This window comes from Copadichromis virginalis, linkage group LG1 (assembly GCF_057382275.1).
Source record: "Copadichromis virginalis isolate Kocher_CV1m ecotype Utaka linkage group LG1, C_Virginalis_male_GT1.1, whole genome shotgun sequence".
Lineage (NCBI taxonomy): Eukaryota > Metazoa > Chordata > Actinopteri > Cichliformes > Cichlidae > Copadichromis > Copadichromis virginalis.
In genome coordinates, this window is record NC_140618.1 from 25,017,606 (window position 1) to 25,034,606 (window position 17,001).

Here is a 17,001-nt window from a genome sequence, read left to right on the forward strand (position 1 = left end):
GTGGAAGCAATCTAACAATAAGTAAAATAGATCAAGAAAAGCTTTCCCTCACTGCATGTTACTTTTGATATGGACTACATTACACCACACGTGGCACTGTGACAAATATATACACTGTTACTACTGAAATAAGATCTCAGTTGTCATTCATGTAGGAACTCGGTATACAACTCTGCAGGATGTTTAGTGTTGCACTGAAGCAAGACTGACATTTATTAGGAGAATAAATAGCTCTAGGTGTGGTGACACAGACAATGACAGACAACCAAGCCTATGTTTAGGAAGATGCACATCTCAAATGCTGCTATGACAGAAACCATTCTTTCTGATTCTGTGGATCCTCTTAAGCTGACAAGATGGGAGAAATTCGGCGAGCTACAAACAAAACATGTGGCTGCATGACTGCTGCCACCATAATTTGTACTTCAGCTCCATCTTTGCTGCTGTCATGTTTGTTTTTCTCTTGGGAGCGGTGTCTACTTCAGCATTGTAGATCCGGCGCTAAAGCGCCCAAAATTATTGCATAGGTTGGCAAGGGAGGCAAGAAAACCGTAAAAAAAAAGGACGTTTACACGTGATTTGTTGGTGAGACTTTCTCCCGCACTTTGCCGTTCACAATCACATTTCCCACCATTTTAAACTGAGCGAGGAAAGCCTGGCACTGTCAGCTGTAAAGGAAACTTTTACACCAGCACTTGAGATCAGATAATCAAACAGAATTGCCCTGAGAAGCAGATCTTTTCATGGCTGCTAACTAAATCTTTGTATGTTTTTAAAATTGAGGTCTGTGGTTAACTTTGACATGTAAATTTGCCACACTGAACAATAGGAACTGTCTCGACAGTACCTTTGAAGGAGCCGAGAGTCCCAAACAGAACAAAATGAACCCAACTCATTAGCTTTGTTGTACCGTTCACTTTAATTTTTAACCTCACGCTGTCAAGCTGTTCCAAAAAAAGAAGCCGGCGTGTGTTGTACAAAAAAATTGAACTCAGTGTCTCATTAGGTACACAAGCCGGCAAAGTCTTAGTTCAACAGCTGCTTTAGCCATACAAGTAGTCATTAATAAGGTGTTCAGCTTATGAACCACCAGCACCTCAGATCGAAGAAACCCTCCTGAATTACCACAACGACAAAAATCATGTGCAGACTCCGTGGGTCCCCTTCCCCCGAATCAACAAGTAAATGCATGTGGAGGCAATATTAGGGTAATGAGTAAAGAAGTGCTTGTAGGACATTTGAGAAAGTCTGTGAAATTTTAATCATAACATATTTCAGCCTTCTTTTCCCAACATACTGTAATTAATGTGTGAAGCTGTTGCTTTGAGGTGCTAGAACAATTTACAACCTCATTTCTCCTCCTGGTTTTTATGGTAGAAAGCAGGCATTCGCTGACAAGAATGGATTGTACTGCTGTATTTAAATTCAGATTTCATAGATTTTCTTTATGTATTTGCATAATTACCCTGTACAATAACACCAAGTGTATTAGATTGGATACGGTTTTTATACCGTCAGTGTCATTTTTTAAACCCTAACCTTAAACCCTTGTATGTTTTAGTTTATTTAAGATAATTAGGCTGTGAGCAATAAATTGGACAAAAAAGTCAGATATAGCACAACTGATTCGAATTAAGTATGCAAATTGCTATTTATTTTTAAAAACTTTAGATTTTTCTGGCATTTGTTTCATGGTTCAGGCACTGTAGGGTAAAGCTTGTTCATCAGCAAGAGTTTAGAGGATACTTTGTATCTTTATGTTCACTGTAACAACTCCAGTGCCTAAAGTTTGCTGTTGAGCAGTTAACCAATTAAACAGTTTTCCGTTCATACAAAACTGAATTGAATAGTTGAAGCAGCTGTTTAAAACCTGCTGTTGAGCTGAAGACTGCAGGAATCTGTGCCAAAGCTGAAAGCGTCGCAACCTTCAGTCGCTCACTAATCTAAATACTGAGGGTTATTTAAACAATGATGCTACAGCTTTGCCAAGAAAAATAATAATAATAGCATAGTAGATAGTCAGTAATTGTGAATATTTGAACTGAACAAAACATTTCAAACAACCGAAGCGACTAACCAAATTATAACACCCACTGTTGAATATATCAGTAGGATGTATGTGGGTGAGCTTTTTGTTTCTTCTTTTTCTGCCACATTCTCGTGTGACCGGGGCTCGATTGTGCACTTTCTCTTCCCCTCTGCAATGAACCGCACTCGGTAGCTGCTTCTGATAATGTTATTTTCATCTAATTTTTAATTTGTGTTGCTGCAGGTGACGAGGGCAGCAGCTCCGGCAGCGGCAGCGGTTGCTCCGACGGCTGCACAACAGAGTTTATTTTTGTTGGAACAGAGGCTCCCGTGATCGGAGCTGACAGAAGCGATGAGCGCGCAGCAGCCGCGGGCAAGTCAGTTTCCTGCGGACCCTCCGTACTGCTGCTGACGGTTGCCCTCACACTCCCGCTTTGGGCGATGCAGACTCAGTGGAGATAATACAGTGTGGCCCGCATTACCACTGACTTTTTTTTACTGTTACGTAACAGTATGTTTAACAGCAAGTTGTACTGCTGTTCCCTCACTGGACATGTAGAGCCTCCTGGAAACCTGTTGAGAATGGCTTACTGTATGGTGTGGTAGGAGTGAAAGTGAGTGCAGTGCTGCATCCCGCTTGTCCCCCAAAGAATGCTTGGTGCCATCAGTGAACCAGCTTTCACATCAAAATAAAGAAAATGTGTTTTCTCATTATTCTAAAGTGAGTTTTGGAGGGTAAAAAAAGCCCAAAACATCTTTTAGAAATGAAACCCTCTAAAGATGGTTCTGTCAGTGATTTTTTGTTCCAGATAAAAGGGAATCTATTTTTCTTTTCCTTTGTATGATGAATGGAGAAAACGAGACGACACCTATTTTATCCTATTAGTCTTCTCCCCCAAAAGGAAAAACAAAATCAAAAGGAGAAAGTTTTACTGTGTGCATGCGTGGATATGATGTTAACTGACAAAACATTCTTTTTTTTTCCGTTTTTATGCAGGCTACACAGTTTTTTGGAGTGATTGTGCAGGTTGTACAGTGCTAGCAGTTCGCCTGGTTTCCCGTTTGGTCATATCGACGTGGCTTCAGGAAGCAGCAGGTCTTACAGCCACATTATTGTTGCACATTTGATTATCTCTTTAGAAAGTGCTATCGTACTGCACTAAGAGAACTACTTTGCACAGATTATTTTTGTTGGCTTCATAAGTTTCTACAGCTACAGAAAACATCCACCCCACAGAGAAAACGATCTATATTTTCAGATCATTTAATTGATTGTATTGTACTTATAAGCAGTTACAGTATGTGTTACAGTGGAAGGTACTGTAATGTAATCTTACTGGCAATGGATACTTTTTTTTTAACAACTGTGTCATTGTTTCTACAAATTATTTGATCATCTGTTAAATAAAAACTAAGAATGGTTCTGCAGCAGCACTAATTGCCTGTTAACAGCGTTCAGGTATCTAATTTACTTTCGTCTGTCTGGGTAGTTAACATGCACTCACGCTGGTTCTGTTATTCTCAGAGGACTTGGAGGAGAGTAATAATAGATATATCCTTATGAAATTTTAATTTCCTTAATTTTCTTGGCTGCCACACTGATGAATTTTGCTTTATGTTACTTGTTTATTTGCATACATGTAAAGTTACCCGTCGTAACCTCTGATATCCTCTGCTGGTTACCCCTCATGTCTTGCAATGCATCATACTGAAATTTGCATGTTCTTTGGTTAATGAGAGCAGACCTATGCCCCCTACAGGCTACATGCGGTGTAATTGGTCGTGTTCTCTTAGAGGACGCGTACAAAGTCAGCAACTTTTAAAAAAGAGTTCCGAGGCCAGAGGGCTCCAAATGTACTCGTACAACTAAGGTAACTATTCGTAACTTTCATTCTGTGTCCTGCAGGCTTTGACCTTTAGCAGACTCAAGAGGCTCAGGGAGCAAAGCACTTCACAAATACAACACAGTGGTTGATGTCGAACTGTATACCAGAAGGGTTCATAGCTGAGTGAAAGGCTATAAGTGGCGGCCATAATAAGAACTGGTCACATTCGCCGAATGCTAAAGTAATGCACTTCCTGTTCTGTCTCCTTTAGCATGAGATGCACTGCACCATACTTTATGAAAGGAAATGAGTTAATGCTGTCTCTCAGTTCCTCGGGGTTTGAGCACACGCAGCCGTTATTAATGTGAGCACTCTGTTGTTTCAGTTTAATAACTGTTAGCCTGCAGTCTTTAAAAAAAAATTCAGTTCCAACATTGGTAAAAAAAGATTTTTTAAAAAGCACGCTTTTTCATTGAACTGACACTTTGTCTATCACATCATGCCAGATGACCTCACCTTTTGCCCTGTGTCAGCTCAGATAGGCTCAAGCTTTACGTAAGTATTCAAGAAGGACTTTTTCTTTTTTGTTATACTAGAGAAACGATAGTTTTAAAGTACTCAGCAACAACTTGATAACACCAATCTGCCAAGTGAGATTCAATTAGCACTAAGTTCTAAGTTCTCATTAATTCTCCTCCACATTTTACCTTATGACATTTTCTATTAAGATCAAGGGAAAGGGTTTAGAAAAAAAGATGGGACTTTTTTTTTTTGACAATTCATCTGCAACTAATGGCTTTAACATCTAGTCGCAGAGAAATGTAGCTTTCGGATACAATATCTTGCAATATGTAGCGTGAATATTGTTGAAGCCATCACGAGTGTGCCTGGAGGATTGAATCTCATCAGCTCATAAGTACCTGAAATGTTTTCACAATACACAAGCCCATTACTTCAACAGAGACCTTCCAGTAAATACACAAATAGACAAATCAATAGGAGCTATGAGCAGCTAAAGAGATCTTGTGTTTCATGTACAAAAGCTTAATAAAGAAAATTCGGGGCACGAGTTTTCCTCGTCTCCACAGCGTGAAGAGGGGATAGAAAAGCACAAAGTTTGTGCAAGCGTCATGGATCTCTTCACAGAAAACACCATAAGGGAAATCTACCCTCGGTGTGCTCATATGACTCACGAAAGAGAAACTGAGCACCACAGGAAGCTCCCACAGTTGACCTCTTTCACCTCACTTCTTATCGAAATGGTTTTAGGATAAGGTGACTGAACAGCAGCCTCCTACTTAAAAAAAACACAAAAACCCCAACAGCATAGCAATTAAATCACTGAGCAGCAAACCTTATATGTGTAGCACAACAACTGTGTTTAACCAAAGCATGACTAAAGACAACACTGAAGCGATTAACAAAAGGCCACCCAATAACTAATTGTGCACAGAAACACGAAGGCAGAGCAGTTCCATTCACCTGTCATCAAAACTGGTTGAAAATCACAAGGGTTCACCCTGACTGAGGTGAAACGTTAGCGCATAGAGCAAAACAAAAGCTGACAAGTAAATCGTAAACAGATTTGGAGGATAAATCATGATGCAAAACAAGCGTGTGACATATGAAGAGACTTTAATCTTCTTTCTATTACTCTATAAAAGAAGCGTATACACATTTTCCTCACTATCTAATGGCGTTTTCCATCTTTTCACGGTACCGCTTTTATTTTAATTACTATATGTCATCCCATTATGCAGCCTGATGTGTGACTAAACATTTAGCACTATCTGCTGTTTACCCTAATGCTTAGTTTCTAATATTCACATGACAGCAGGGGGATAGAAAACAAAAAGATGTTTTGTGTGCTTGTTTTTTTTGGTTTGTTTGGGTTTTGTTTTTTGTTTTTTTTAGAAATTTCTTTAAAATGTGCTGTACATCTGGATACAAAATGGAACTACCGCCTACATTCTTTGCTAAGACAAATCGATAAAGAAACAGTGTGCCTGAACTCACTCACTCACTCTATCTATCTACACACACACACATATATATATATAAGTGTGTGTGTATGTATAAAATCCGTTTGTGTTTTCCTTCTATGCTGTGCACTCAAAAATGTCTAAATGCCAACATGCATGTCAAAATAACCATTTTGCAGCTGGCAGTTATGGTCCAGTGAGGGTCTGAGATCATAGTTAATGCTCTAATGAGTAAACTGCAAAGCACCCATTAAAAAGGGAGCAGTGAGTCAACACTGGGGTGATTTCTACCTGTGTTAATTAGTCACCAACAATGCCTGGAAGCAGCCCTGGGAGACTGAGAAGACTTCCCCAATACCCACCAAAACTGTGCATGCAGGAGACCCGTCTACATTCGCTTCACTGCCGTAATAACTGAGCAACTCATTGGTGCCGGAGAGAGGATGCGATGCACATTTTAAAGCCCCGGGTTTGAAAAGGTACATGGAAATTTTTAGTGCACACTAAAACGGATGACTGAGCAAGTCTTTGGAGCCTGTCAAGGTCAAAGCCTGCATGAGACGGGACGAGGGGTGCATTGGAAACTTTAAACATAAACACAGTTAGATGACTCGACTGTGTTTAAATCGTTTTTATACAGAAGTTATACGAGTCACTGTGTTGCACTAACAGCTTTTTAAAATTGCTCACGTATCCTGTGACAGACGACCAGCAGAAGCATCAGCTGCTGCTGTTTCAGTGGGTCAGACGGGGAGTTGAGAGGACGTCACGCTGTAACTATTTATAACATGGTGAATGTTGAATTAAATGCCGTTGAAGTAACTAGCTGTCAGTCCTGTGCAGTGCTGGTTTTCCTCATCTTTACTCACCCAGGAGTACCGCCCTGAGGACGCGATAATTGAAGTGAAGGAGGTTTCATGTAAAAGTCATGGTTTGTTACATGGAGGCTGTTGAAGTGTGGACTGATAATTAATTTTAGCTCTGGACGTTTACACTTAAGCAAGAATATCTAGAACGTTTCGACCGTAATGGCAAAAATGTTTTTTCCTTGTCTTTTTTTTTTTTTTTTTAAACGCGCTTTGTGTTTTGGTGATTTCATAATTGGCAAATTAAATGAATATGCTGCGCAACAGGAATAAAACTCAATTATAAGTGCAAGTTAGTGGGTTTTACTTGGAGTCAAACGCAGCCAAAACATTGTGGAGGCAGATATTTCTGAGTCAGGGTCGGTAGTGAGGCGGAACAATCAGTGCGGTGTGTGCTTGATAATAAGGCAGGAAGTTAGCCGTGTGGCTTCAGATACGGCATTGTTTAAGCTTTGGCACTGCTGCTCCTCAGTGGGGCTTAACAGCTCAGTTTTATTTCTCCAAAGTGTAAAAACTCAAAGCATCTGCAGCCATACAAAGGTCGAATGCACCCATTAGAGCCTCTACAAGATCTGTGACTGCAGCAACAAGAGTTTTTGGATGACTAAGATGAGGCTGGGCTTTAGCAGTGTTCTTCAGACAAAGTCAAGAAAGTGAATTAAGAAAAGAATGTTTTGGAAGTTTGGTGCAGTTTTTTCCAAAGAGCTTGTGTCTGTCTAAACAACAGTCTTCTCTCATTACAAGAGGAATGTCTGCCATTCTCCACTGCCTTGTGTACTCCTCTCTTTCCTGGCGTGATACGTTACCACGGTCACGCATTCACAGTTTGACACGATTCAGTGCTAAACTTGTTTTGTTTTTGTTTTTCTCTCATTCATTCATTTTGGCATTTAAAAAAAAAGGGGGGGGAAAGGTGATGTGAGGTTTTTAAAGAGTGTTTTATGCAAGAATCTTCATTTTGATGTTAATCATTTGCTGCACTTTTGCTAAAACATATGCTGTGAGTGTGGTACTGTTGTGATTTGCAAAATCTGATAAATAAGGAGCACATCAAGCGTTTTGGAACTGTTGGTGCACGTTGTTCAAAGTTAGTTTTTTTTTGGGGGGGGGGTCGAAGTTGATGGTTATACAAGCAGACATGCCTTACCATTTTTTAAAAGACTAAAATGGATTGCTTATTTGGCTTTTGTTACACATTCTTGTATACAGAAGATAATACAATGGTAAAAAATAAACATTTATTTAAAAAAAAAGTTTTCTGGGGTTTTTCTCCCATGCTGCTGTGTATTTCTTTTTATTGCTTTACTGTGGATCCATGCCTCCAATGTTTGTGAGACTAGGAAGAAAAATCAGATCATTTATTTCTATGCTGCCTTCAGAGTTTTAGCATTTCTAAATTGGCTTCAGACGTGTTTAAGCTAATATATGTTTTTTTTTTTTTCCCTAGAAAATCAGCCAGCTTTGCATATAACAAGGACCTCCCCCTACTTTTTGTTTCCCCAGGCTGATTTATAGAGAGCTTCCACATTTATATTACTACTGTATTAACAGGTGCAATTCTCAGAGCATAAATTACCATTTAAAAAATGCAAAAACATTTTATTCATGCAAATACCTTTGAATTACGGAAGATTACCTTCCAGATATCTTTGGTGGAAGTGATAGTTTCATGGCTTCTGACCAGACAACTGTAACAAATACACTATATGGACATGGACATATGGCTATGAATACACTATAAGTACTGAGCCAGTTACTTATTACAGATACAGGAGCTGCTCATGCAACGTAGCTCCTGGTGCACGGCTTTTGTGCTGATGTTAATGAACACGGGAGGTTAAACGCTTCCATTTTATAATAATACCACCTGCAGTAGGAATACCAAGAAGGGGAGGAACTTGTTGCGATGGTGGTATCCTATCACGCTCAAATGAGCAGTGTTTTTAAATTAACATGTTTGTAAAGGGCTTGACGCATGATTTTGTACATCACTGCCAATGGGACTAAAAATAAAAAAATCAAAGATTAGGAGATGTGCCCCAATACTTTTGTCCATATACTGTATATATTGTATATGCACAAGACTTTTTTTTACAATAGGATTACCTACTCATTACCTACCATTCAGTTACTCTTGAATGGTATAGGCAGCACTGTTAATTGGAAAATATGAGTGAAAAATAGATTACCTAGTGTCAGTTAAACTGTGTTACAATAGCTATGCATTTGCTTGTCAACTAGTATCTATGTCTAATACAGAACTGCTTCAATACTAAGCATTGAGCATTATTTAGAAAATCTAATGAGCATCTTCAACGGTTAATAAGATAAACCTGCAGTAGAACACAAAGGAAGAATGAACTCATTAAAACTATGGGCAGTTTTCACAGCTGACATTTTGACTTGTTAAAGTTTGAAAAGCACCCGTTATTAAGATTATTTGCCTTTCAAACATGACAGTGCTTGAACTGGAAAAATCCCTTTAAAAAAAAAAACTTGCATCAGCTGAATAGAAATCAGCTGTGATGCATTTTATCTGCACTGTAATTTCCTCACTGTGACATGTCAAATTGTCTTCTCTAGAGTTGCATGCTTCTCCTGGTCATGTAAAGCAGCCCAAAAGGGAACCTAATGAGAATGCTTTGCATGACTGGCATTTCATTATTACCAAGCAATTAACATCTACACACACTAACTCGAGCTTGTCTCGGGGTCTTAAACACAGTATGATAATGCAGTGCTAACATTTGAAATAATTATCCTGACATATGACAAAAAACAGCATGTTACAGTTAAATCTCTACCGACTGGAAAACCTTCAAACCAAGCACGACAGTTTCTTCTGTTGTTGAACTAACGTGGCTATAATCGTGTTAGGGTTACCTTTCAGAGGGCAGATTGTGTTAGGATTTGTATGAAAACATTTACATATCAGGTTATTAAAAGCAGGACTGCAACACAAGAAACTTATTTCCACTAAAGTATGGAGATCTTGTTTTGGATGTAAATGCTTTGGGGAAAGTATGTTCAGAGGTGGAGCAATTATAGTTCCTGGCTAAATTACAGACCCATGCTTATAAAATGAATTCCCTTTCAAAATTATTACTGCATGAAAACTAATGAATTCAAATCAAGCTCAATTTAAAAACAGTCTGGTCTGCCTTTTCTTTCACTTCATTTGTACCATATTAACACTAACTCACTTTTCTCACCCATTTGGCTCATGTACTTTATTCTCACCTGTTTAAGACGGGGTGACATTCTTTTGCAAATTGCTTTGAACACTAGGAATGTGACAAAAACAAATTACTTGTGATATGTTTTGAGACTTACTCTGGCACTGTGAGTTGAACATTCAAAACTGGAGAAAAAAGTACAAATATTAAAAAGTATTGATAGCAGAAACACATTTGGTAGAGATTTAAGCAAATGCTCATTCTACCAGCATCATCACTCAGAAAATAAAGTACTTTATTATTGTGCCTTTTAGGCTTTGACAGCATGGGGCAGTACACTCTAAATTAGTGCTGCTGAACTCTTGAGAGCAGGTGCTTCTTTGTATCCTTTCTGTATTGTCACCAGAGGTTCAATACTGAAGACCAGTATTGAACTTATGGTTTTGTACAACAATCGACCTTTTAGAAATGGTGGAAAACCGAGTATGCTGGGTACCTGAAATCACCATTTAACGTTCAAGCAATTGAACTGTAAGAGGAAAGTGAAACACCTGGAGAAAAGATAGAGAACAAGTGCAAAACTGCACCACAATGCTGCTGATACAAGATACAAGACAGTATGAAGCTACTCAGAATCTATTAAAACATAATAATAATTAAATGCAAATAATAAATTTCCATTTAACTCATATAAATAAGGAACTGGGAAAACTTTAAAGGTACAGTGTTTTATATATTCCTGCTAGATCTCAGTAGATTGATCAGTTGCAGTCAATTGAATTTTGTTTTCTTACCCCTTCCAGTTTAAGTGCATACTCCTAGCTATGGTGGCCAATGCAGTAAAAGCTCTGGCTGCTGTTCATCTGTAGTCAGCGTAGGCTGTCAGTCTGCTGTGTACCTCAGCTGTCAATGTGTGTCATGTCTATTTATTCTGGAGGATGCTATAAAACTTTGTGTAAAGAGTCGATGAGTCAGTGAAGCTCACTTCATCCTGATAGCAGTTGTTGGTGATATTCTGAACTTTTTTGTAATGGTGTTAGCTGTCGTTAGCCGCTGTTGTTAGCTGCTGTTGTTAGCTGCTGTTGTTAGCTGCTGTTGTTAGCCGCTGTTGTTAGCCACTGTTAGCTAACATTAATGAAACCGTCTCTGAAGTTTATCTAACATTGTTGGACTCAGACACTTAGTCAACAACCTCTCAGGAAATTTGGGAATCTAATCAAACTGTTTATCAGAGGGCAAGTATGGTTTGTAGGACACTCAAGCCTAACATTAGCTGCCATTATGTTAGCTTATAACCAGCTGTTGTTGTTTAGCTGTTTTCTGTCAACTGTAAGGGGACAGGAAGAGTTGCCTGTCTAATCTGCTGATAATAAGTAATTCCGTCAATATCAGGAATAAATATGATGTTTATGCACATTTTTGTGTATTAGAGTTCTGACCACTTCTGGAGATGAGGCTTGAGGTGAGGAGGAAGTGGATGAGGTGGAAATGAGGGAGCTGTGATGGAGGAGGAGGAGAAAGGCATAATGAGATGACAATACACATGTACAAATGTTAGATGGTCATATATCATTTGCAGCTGTGCAAATATGTCCCCTTTGCTGCTTGGTAACAGTAATGTAGTTTTTGGTCCATAAAAAACACAAAAGTTTGCTTTGTTCCAATAATGAGCCATACGGTGTAAATTTTACTGCACTCCTGTTTCTGAGGGTGAAAGATTAAGTGAAAGAAAAGGAGAAACAGGCAAGAAACAGGTAACGTCAAGCGCCGTCAACCACAGGTGAGATCAATGTACTAACTGCTACTTGTAATCTATCAGTTGTCAAACCTGCGTCAGTGTCACATTTTGTTAGTGGAGGCAGCAGAACTGACAGAGAGTTTCTGACAGAGAAAAAAGGCAGAAACTAAAAAACCCTGCTGCCTTGCTGCATTCAACACATCGGAGTAGCTCCCCCAAACATCCATTTATTCATTTTCACATGACAGTATCAATGGGGACAACACGAAACAGCTTCACATCTGAACCAGAATTATTCATTACAATCACGCTTTCTGTCTGTACAATTATTTATGTGCTTCAATTATGGATAAAGCAGTGTGAAAGGGCCAAACTCCAGATGAAATACAAAATACATGGATTTCAAAGGCAGAGCTGAGTTTTTCCTGCATGATCCACTTGATAATTTTGAATTGTTCTTAGAAAAAAAAACCCTTGTGACTGTAAAAGAATTAATTCTGTTTCATTGTGGTGCAAACGAAATACAGTATGATGTTGAAATGGCGCTGAAATAAATGAAGTCACTTGCTCTATGCTTCATGTCTGAAGGTTCAGCAAAAAACAGGACTCACAGCCAAATTAGGTAAACATAAAGCTGACATTTTTAAGGTAGGCAGTCAAAGTTCACAAGGTGCAAAACCTACAAAGCTCATCAATTAAAAAAAAATCATTCAAAGCATGAAATGAGAAAGAGAGAATTAGGACATAAATAGACACAAGACAATCAGGGAGATAGGAAACAGCAGGCAAACATAAGCAAACCAAGGTCATGACAAAAGGAAGTAAAACTAAATACAAGTCACAAGAAACAAATTAGTGCCAAAATAAAAAGAATAACTGGAGGTCACTACCATCTTCATTACATCTGATTCCCAAACAGCAAGGTGGGAAAAACAGCTACAATTCTGAGTTAGTCTTCACAAAGGGACAGCGCTAACGAGTGACTTATGTCACAGTGGCTACATGGATGACCATTTTTTAAAACGGGCTGTGCTTCCAAACCTCAACGTTAGCAACCAACACATAGAAAAAGTGCCCAGCTGCATACTTCATGTGTAAGAAGCACAGGGTCTGAAGCCAATTTTCCAGTTTTCCCAATTTGTGTTAACATTTTTTTTTTCTAGGTGAAAATTTAGATAAATATTTGATCTTGTAATAAACTTAAATGTGAATCCAGTATTATATGGTTGCATATCACACAGAATTATTGTAATTCATGTCACAATTGACACTCCTTAGTCAAATTGTGGACCTAACCTTTCTACATTAACACCGACTAACTCAAGGTCTTACAATAAATAGCAACTCCCCTTTGAGCAAACACTTTGCAAATTTAATGACAGCCAATGTGACGTGAAAGAGAGGAGAGTATAGAAAAGATGCTTAATGCATCATGGGAGGAAAACAGGTGTTCTTCTTCCACCGAAAGTCAGCCTTATTGCTGAAGGCTCTGGAAACAACAAGTAAGCCTGTCCTCTGAAAGTAGGGTTTGATATTGGGATAGTATGCTACTATGATGTTTTTAAGATAAGATGGTAACTGGTCATTAGGGCCTTGTTTGATAGCTGTATTCCATTTTGAGGAGCTGCTGCACCAGTAATCTATTCCAGTTCACTATAGTGGAACAACCAAGCCATCATTACTGCTATTAAAATCTACCTGTGGTCTTCGTGCTGTGAGACGATATGATCTAACTGTGATGTGAGAACAGGTGTTAAGTGTAGTTGCTTCAGTTTTTGAAAGAATGGGCCACCCTTGTTAGCGGGTTCTAGTTTTAGACAGAAACACAAGCATTACAGCGGACTGATTTAACATTTCTACACCGGAAATGTAAAAAGAAAGAAAAATAGTGAGTACTACATACTAGTGAGCTCCTAAGGTATAATAGGCTTTAATTTTGAGCTTTATTTATACTGCTTTTCATCTCCTTAGAGGAGATAATCTACTGTTTTCTGCATACATACTTTTTGTAGTTCACCTACACAATCCTCACACTGGTTTAATTAAATAAATACAATGTACAAAGAAAGTGGCTTTTGTTGATGTCAAATAAAGGAACGCAACAGGAACACTTGTATAATTTTATGTAATATAATAACTTTGCAATTAATACCTTTATGAAATCCTACTTGCCTCAAACAGACTGCCTAAAACAACAGATCTAACAACGACTATGTGCCTTTTAACTGTCCTTCACAACTCATAAAACTCAGTGTTGCCTCTGAAAGTAGGGTGGTGACTGTAAATATTAAGGTCTGAGGACATTGTTAATGGATTCTCTGATGACACATTTCATCCAGGCACGGATTGTAATTGCTTTTTACATGACAAGTAATTGTGTGAGGGCTTTAGAGACAGTGAAAAAGTCCCTTGAAAATAGAGACCTATGAAATTAAACCTTGGTTTTCAATTTTCACTCCCACATGGGAGTGGGCAATTAAATGGGTTTAACCTAGTACTGTATAATAAGACATAAATAAGTTTTTGTATGCATATATATTAATATATTTTTATATATACCCATTAGCCACGCCATTAAAACCACTTGTTTAATATTGTGCAGGTCTCTTGTAACAAAACTGTCTTTGAGCACGCGGGGCACGGTAGACAGGATTTTGGGGCATGCATCAGGTCCTTTGGGTTGCAGAGGGAAGGCCTCCAGGGACTGGACTCGTTCCAGTGTGCCCCATAACCCTGAACCTTTGGAGGTTGTGTCGATGCTTTGGGCTCTTTGTTGTGGTCTTCGAGCCATTCCTGCTCACATTTTTTTGCTCTATGTTGGGATACGTTTTTCTACCACGCACCAGCCCCATGTTTAGGGACTCTCATCGACAATGGGGTCGTTTTATAAAAGGGCAACAAGTGCAAGACTTGCGGTGCTATTTCAGAATCATATTATTAGATTAAGATATAGATTTTTTTTTCTTTTTAAAAGGCTCAAAATTGCTTCAACCAGCAAGAGAAAAGCAAAAACTAAAGTTGCTCCAAGTTTCTTATTGATGATCAAAGAAAGATAAAAACCTGCAAACTATCTCAAATAAACTGCAGGGCCTCCTACTTTCTGTGCACCAGGGTCCATAGGATCTTTAACGAATGGTGAATTGATTAGTCAGTAGGTGTTGGTTTAGTATGTGCTGAACTCTTATCTCAGCAAAACACGTTACCATGGAGAGAGGTAGTGAAACACATTTGTAACCCTGAAAATCCTGAGTTAAAGCTGAAGTTATCTAGCTATTTCTCAGAAGATTGATTTGTACGAAGATTATCAATCATTTCTGTTGGTAGTTTTAATGTTGTGGCTCACTGGCACGTAGGTTGTACTCATTAAACCAATAGGAACAGATGCAGAGTGTTGCACCCACTCACTGTGTGTTTATGCTTCATTTCAAACCAACACTGGAGCTTCCATATTGTGATAGACTGACTCACCAAGGTCATTCCCATAACATAAACATTGTCTCTGAAATGCTCAATTGACAGCTGCAGTTCAGTGATTAAAAATCTTGGCTATCCGCTACTTTATTGGACAAGTTTTCCCTGTATAATGAGTTTTTGTGGAAATGTATTTCCATCTAGTATCATCCTAAAAAGCGTCTTCCTCTCAATGCCCTAAACCCTTTGCATTAGACATTTTCAAATAAATCTTTCCCCCTCTGTCTTTGTCTCTCTCTCCACTGTCTTTCTCTCCCTGGATTTAGGATAAAGACTGAATTACACAGCAGAACAATCCTGGATAGCAGAGACAGAGATTACCCTCCCTGATCTTTCTACAGACAAGAAATTCCGTGCAAGAAGTTCAGTGAAAACCCTCCCTGAGGGCCTTACCACCTCAGTACTGACAGACTGTGCATTAGCATGCATCAGAGAAGAGAAAGAAAACGGTTTTATCCTTTTTGACCCACCACTTGACTTGAGATAGAGAGGAATCTAGTGAGCCAGTGCAGTGGATGTTAGGCTTGTCACCACACTGATCTGTACTCGGGGAAAAAAAAAAGAACGAAAGACGAGAAGTGAGGTTCTGCATACTACCGTGTCAGAGGCATATGGCTCTAGAGCCAACAGGTAGAGTACACTTCTCCTTTTTTTCTGTTTAATATCAAAGACTAAAACAGCCTGGCTTCCCGAAACAGCCTGGATTTATCTGCTCTAAATATACATTTGCAGCACGTGTCTACACTTACTGATGTTCACAGAGACGCAAATGTGCAGAAACGGTTGTAACCACATTTTAATTCATTAGACTGTCCATTATAAACAATAAATAATAACTTTATTACTGTGTCAAACAGAAGTCCAAGAATTTATTCTTCTCCACAGATTCCAAATATCGATTACAATGCGAGCTACAAGGATTGATTAAACAGCAGGAAATTAACTAGTCATAAGGTCATTAATCAAACATAAACAAACAATGTAGGCTTTTTTTAAAAAGGTTTGCTATATTAAGCACTGCACTAAATAAAGTACTTACCTTATATCTTACCTTATATCACTTTATATTTCTACTCCACTACAGAACTGAACGTTTACTAGAGCATAAACATAAAAACTGTATGATCAATAATGAAATCTGTTGCCATATCACTATAAAAGTAACCTTTATTAAGTACATCTTGGGTTTTACCTTCAGAACTGCTTTCATTCTTCATGGCACAGATTCAACAAGGTGCTGGAAACAATCCTGAGAGATTTTGGCCCATGTTGGCTTGATAACGTCACACAGTTGCTGCAGATTTGTCAGATGCCTCTTCATGATAGCAGCGTCCTGAAGCATCCATCAGAAGGTTGATGCAGTGTAGGATGGAATTGGTCGGTAACAACACTCAGGTAGGCTGTGTTGTGTAAAGGATGCTCAGTTAGTACTAAGGGGCTGAAAGTGTGCACAGAATTTGTCCAACACCCTTTTAAACTGGCACCAGCTGCCTGAACCTTTGATCCGAGGCAGGATGCATCCACGCTTTCATGTTGTTTGCACCAAACTTTGACCCTACCATCAGAATGTGACAACAGACACTGAAACTCATACCAGGTAAGATTTTTACAATCTGTGATCCAACTTTTGTTAAGTCCATGTGAGTTGTAACCTCAGTTTCCTGTTCTTAGCTGATGGGGACTACACTGTGTGGTCTTGGGTTGCTGTAATCTATCTGCTTAAAGATTCAACCAGTTGTGCCGAGATGCTCTTCTCCTTGCCTTTGTTATAACATTAAGAAATTCCTCTCAGCTCAAAGCAGTCTGAATTCCCCTCCAACAAGAAATATTTTGCCCACAAAAGTGCTGCTATTTGATATTTTCTCTTGTGTGGACCATTTTCTTTAAACCCTAGAGGTAGCTGTGTGGGTAAAT

The 17,001-nt window shown here is 38.8% G+C and overlaps 2 protein-coding genes across 3 annotated transcripts in view; one reads left to right on the forward strand and one right to left on the reverse strand.

Moving 5' to 3' along the window:
* gpc6a (glypican 6a) overlaps window positions 1-6,300 on the forward strand; it is a 160,133-nt gene extending 153,833 nt beyond the window's left edge. For both annotated transcript variants that reach the window (XM_085456188.1, XM_085456196.1), the window contains one exon: window positions 2,273-6,300. In XM_085456188.1, the coding sequence (XP_085312314.1) occupies window positions 2,273-2,490 (218 nt within the window). In that variant the 3' untranslated portion in view covers window positions 2,491-6,300. The remainder of the gene's footprint in view (window positions 1-2,272) is intronic.
* The window catches only part of LOC146718823 (uncharacterized), a 170,214-nt gene that overhangs the window by 56,900 nt on the left and 96,313 nt on the right, over window positions 1-17,001 (reverse strand). The window lies entirely within an intron of this gene.